General features: G+C 51.9%; 1 protein-coding gene across 1 annotated transcript; it reads right to left on the minus strand.

Annotated features, from left to right (window-relative positions):
- Positions 1 to 492: 492 nt before the first annotated feature.
- On the minus strand, positions 493 to 4,857 carry LOC147706942 (uncharacterized). The gene is made up of 2 exons (XM_086925146.1): positions 4,587 to 4,857; positions 493 to 1,142 (listed from the first exon to the last, which is right to left on the minus strand). The coding sequence occupies exons 1-2, from the start codon at positions 4,855 to 4,857 to the stop codon at positions 493 to 495; spliced, it is 921 nt and encodes a 306-aa protein (XP_086781272.1).
- Positions 4,858 to 5,145: the final 288 nt, after the last annotated feature.

A 5,145-nucleotide genomic window follows, 5' to 3' on the forward strand; every position in this document is an offset into this window, starting at 1 on the left:
AAAAAAAAAACCCATAAATAAATAACAAGAAAAAAGAAAAAAGAGGGAGGGTGGGTGGGGCAAAACAACCTCCCTTCTCGCCTCCCGCCACGCAGTTCCTAACCGCCCGCCTGACTTCCCCTTTTAACCCCTCTGCTAATCAGCCCCACCTGGTAATGATCCTCGCGCGAACCTGCCCAGGAAGAGACCGGCTCGCGCCTGGCTCTCCCTGGGTCCCCCCTCGCGCAAGAAATCATTGTCCACACCTTCTTTTAGGATCAAGAAAGGCCACTTTTATTTTAGGACAGGTGCATCATAAATTTCATAAACACATTCATTATTTATTTATTTACATAATTCAACTCTACAGTGAGCCTACGAAACCTAAATCCCAAAACCCCGAACAAACTCCTGCCTACTACCCCTAGCCTACCCAACGCTACCCTTCAGGATGGCCAACCCGCTCCAGGCTGCCCACCCCCACTAACAAAAACCCGCCACCCAGGAAAACCTTTAGCGTTTTCCTGCCCCACCTAAAGGAAAAGAAGGAGCACACCACAACTGTACCTGAAGAACCTTGCTAATCAAGTCCCTGAGTTCAAGGAGGTAAAAAGAGAGGCCCAAAGCTGAGAGATGCACACCGTCCTCACAAAATAAATGATGTTCAGAGACTTTTAAATGATAATGGTCCAAACTGTAGATACCCCAATGTTGACAAAAAAGGCGCATTGTCCTGTTCACTTTCCTTCTAGCCTTTTCCAGGGCAGAATGGTTCCTCGCCCCACGCCATTGCAAACGAGGCACAAACTCAGTCCATATAAGCATGGTGCTCACCCATGTGGTTCTGATGATTTCCAGGTCCTGCTTCATTAATTTTAACAAGGTCAACCCAGAGAGAGAAACCAAGTCATTCTCTCCCAAGTGTAGCACCAGGAGATCCGGAGGGCCCCCCAAACACTGTGAAACCAAAGCAGCCAAGGCGGGAAAAAGCCCACCCCAGCGCATTCCCCCTGTTCCATGCCAGGAGACTTCGTGTGTCATACTGTTCAGACCAAGTGATCTCCCACAGAGCTGACTGGCAGCGGCTAAAGCTGCTCTTTTAACAAAAGAGTGCCCCAGTATCCACACCCTTCGTTTGCATCCGGCGACTGATGGCCAGGGACCTAGGAGAGAAAGAAATGTTAGACAAGCCAAAATGCACTATTTCCTCACATACTTTTCACAGCACTTGGAACGCCAACGACCAATGCGTCGGATCTGGGACCAGTCCCACCCCAACCGAGCGGCCTCCGTCGCCGCACCAATTCGGAAAGAATGAGTACCAAATTGAACAGGATCCTTCCCCAAGCGCAACAAAACCTTGCGTAATACAGCCAACAATTGAGATGCAACTATGGGACTACCATCCGCATGACAAAATATGGACCCCTGGAGAAAATGCGGAGAGGACACAAACACTTCCCATTCCCCAACCGGGCAACATGCAGAGACACCACTCCTACCAAGGAACACCCACTTACCCCTCCCCATCTGGTCGGTTTTAGATGCCCGCAGCCACAGCCGCACTCTGTCACTTTCCAACACCACCTCATTGCTGGTCATACCTACCCTGCCCCGCAACCCCAGCAACTCTGATGCCCGAAATGCCCCAAAGAACAACCAAACAAAACACAAACGAAATTTGGCACACTCCAAAGCATCATAACAACACACCTCCAATTCCGACAACAGCAACTGGAGCAACTCAAAAGTCACTGGCTGCCGGAGCTGCTGACCACCAGCCCGGAGCCTGGCCAAACCTTTCAACACTTTACGAACCAACACCCCCCCAACCGGATCCCTCCCCCACCAAAGCTGCCCATAAAAAGAAACCCCAGCCAATTTGCCAGAAATGGTAGTGGGCGATAAGCCTTTGTCCGCCAGATGTAAAACAAACTGCAAGACGCATTGTTCATCAGACAAACCCGCCCCAATCGGCCCCATCGAATCCTTACCAAACTGCAGAAACTCATTCCAGGCTTTCACATAACCCTGCCTGGTGGATTCAGCCACTGAATGTTCTACCAAGTGGTGAACCCTCAATCCCCCAGGTCCCATACGTACTGTGGGATCGCTGTTGGTTCCAGGTCCGCCCCAGGAGCTAACTTGCGGAACTCGGACCACTGAAAGCGAGACAAAGAATCAGCGATGCAATTAGAAGTACCCGGAACATGCCGTGCTTTAAATACAATATTTAATTGCAGACACCGCAGCATGAATGCGCGCAGGAGCCGCAAAACCCGCAAATCACGAGCCTTTTGGTGATTGACAAGGTGCACGACTGCCAAATTGTCTACGTGAAACAAGACTGAGCGATTCTGAAACTCATCCCCCCATAGGTGCAGAGCAACCAGCAGCGGGAAGAGCTCCAGAAACGCTATGCTGCGACCCTGATCCTTCCAGTGCGCCGGCCAGCCGGCCGCGCACCATCGACCTTCCCAAAATATTCCGAAACCGTGAGCCCCTGACGCATCAGTGAACAACTGTACTTGCCATACCATGTCCTCATCCGCAAAAAACAAGGACACGCCATTAAACTCTTGTAGGAAACGAAGCCAGACGGTCAAATCGGCACGCACAGCGGTGGTAATGCGCACCCTATGATGGGGAAGGCGTGCTCCGGACATGGACAAACCCAGACGTCTGCAGAATGTCCTGCCCGCCCGAACAACCCGGCAAGCAAAATTGAGGTAACCCAACAACTTCTGAACAGTTTTCAAAACAACTTTCCGCTCCCCCAACACCAGATGTATGAAAGCAGACATTTCCTTCACTTTAGCCACAGGCAATCTCGCCACCATAGACAGAGTATCAATTTCAATCCCCAAGAAAGTCAGGGACGTACAGGGACCCTCTGTCTTGTCCGGCGCCAATGGAACCCCCAATTCCTCCGCTAGAGCCTGAAAGATGTTCAAAGCCGACTGACACTGCCCAGATCGACCTTCCCCAATGAAAAGAAAATCATCAAGGTAATGACAGACCAATACGTGGCCACTAACAAAAGTGAATCGCCACTGCAGGAAGGTACTGAAAGTTTCAAAAAGGGAGCATGACACTGAACAGCCCATGGGCAACACCCTATCCACGTAGAAACTACCATCAAAATGCATTCCCAACAGGCTGAAATCCCAAGGGTGAATGGGCAACAGCCGGAAAGCCGACTGAATGTCGCTCTTCGCCAGCAAAGCCCCAACACCAGCCGTGCGCACGAGCCGTAAGGCATCGTCCACCGAAGCATAATTGACAGTTGAGTCAGCTGGATCAATAAAGTCATTAATTGATGAACCCTCGGGCCAGGACAGGTGATGGATAAGACGAAACTCCCCTTCCGCCTTCTTAGGCACCACACCCAGGGGTGATACAATCAAGTCAGGCAGAGGACAATTCACAAAAGGACCAGCAATCCTACCAGCCGCAAGCTCAGCATCCAGTTTCTTCCGCACAACATGGGGACTCTCCTTCGCAGACTTCAAATTGTCCGACCACCTGCCCACCCTGGGTCCCTGATACCCAATCCGGAACCCAATTTTGAAACCCCAAGACAAAATCTTAGCGGCCTCAAAATCTGGATAATCCACCAGCCAGAGGTCGAGAACCTCCTGCCTAATAGGAGTAGGGGCCCTTGTAAACAGACTGCTGTTGCTGCCCCCTACCCCCTGAACCTCTTCCCTGCTCACCCAATCGCTGGCCGGGAAAACACTGTGTGAGGGCATGCTTCCCTCCACACTGCGAACACTCGTGTTTGTACCTGCAAGCAGGTCTGTTACAGGAACCCCTGTTAAAATGCCAGCATGTGCCAGAGGCGGCTGATTGACCTCTGCCCCAAACCCCCGCCCCAGACTGAGCGGGGCGAGCTGAAAAGGGCCGATAATACACGGGCTGCCCGCTAGCTGTGTGGGTCGTAGCAGGTGGGTTTGCCGATGCCATCCATTGCAACCATAACTCGGAATCAACCTCACCCCACGAACGCTCAGGGAAAGCGCTCATGCGCGCCCTGAATTCGTCATCATAGGACAACCAAGCAAAGCCGCCAAAATAACTGTGAGCCTTGCGGATAACATCTGCATATTTAAACATGTCTATTGCTTTCTCAGGATGACGTTGACAATAAACGCTGGCATAAATAAGAAAGGCCGAAGTCCAGTTCTCTATGGACTTCGGAACACGAGGCCTCCGAGCCAATTCTAATTCCTCCTCCTTTGACCCTTCTTTTGCCTGAACATCCCTATGGAGAAGCCGAAAAACATCCACAAATGCCCCAGACCATATCAAATTCTTCGTTTTTTCAGATAAATGAGACCCCAAAGGCATTCCCACCCCAGAATAAGGCAACTTTTTCGGTAGGATACTATCCTCCGTGACACGTGTGGCATCCACCCCGCCCGCCCCCGCTGTAGAAACTTCATTTGCAACTTGCACATTAGAAACATTCGAAAGTACAGGCCGCTCAAGCCTCGGTGCCAGAGCGACTCGCTCAACCACAACCCCATCACCAGTACCAATAGATCTTGTACTCTTAACAGGGAGACTCTCCCTAGGTTGCCACACAGACCACCACCCATCCTTACCTCTCGGTAACTGCTCCGACTGCTGTGCGACAGCCCCACGATCCCTCTGAGAAGGTCCAGACCACACTGCCCCTCGTACACCTGCATGGTCCGCTCTAGACTCCTGCAAAACACGAGAAACAGTGGGTTGCCCCAACCCACCCCCCTGGGCCCGTGCTGCCAAAAGCCCAACATCTTTGTCTCTCAATTCCCCTTCTTCCAACTCATCATCATGAAAACTCCCACAGAAAGCTTCATCAGAAAATGCCACTTGATCACTACCACTGGGCATAGCCCCATCACCAATACCCCCATCATAAAATTGCCAGTCGATGTTTTGAAAGCTATGTGCACTGAAAGCTGTAGAAGAGCCGTTCGCTCCAGACAGCCCCCCTGTAAGCCCACCACTGGAAACAGCCGTGTGGACAGTTCCCGGGCCCGTAGAAACAGCCAACAGCCGCCCAGCCGCCGGCGCAGATTGAAAACTGCGGCCGCTCGAGCCAGACTAGGAAACAGCCCCAAAAACATTGCCCCCCACGGCGGAACCGCAATCACCCCCCGACGTCAGACCAGTGACACC

The sequence above is a fragment of the Lissotriton vulgaris genome, chromosome 6 (assembly GCF_964263255.1).
Source record: "Lissotriton vulgaris chromosome 6, aLisVul1.2, whole genome shotgun sequence".
Lineage (NCBI taxonomy): Eukaryota > Metazoa > Chordata > Amphibia > Caudata > Salamandridae > Lissotriton > Lissotriton vulgaris.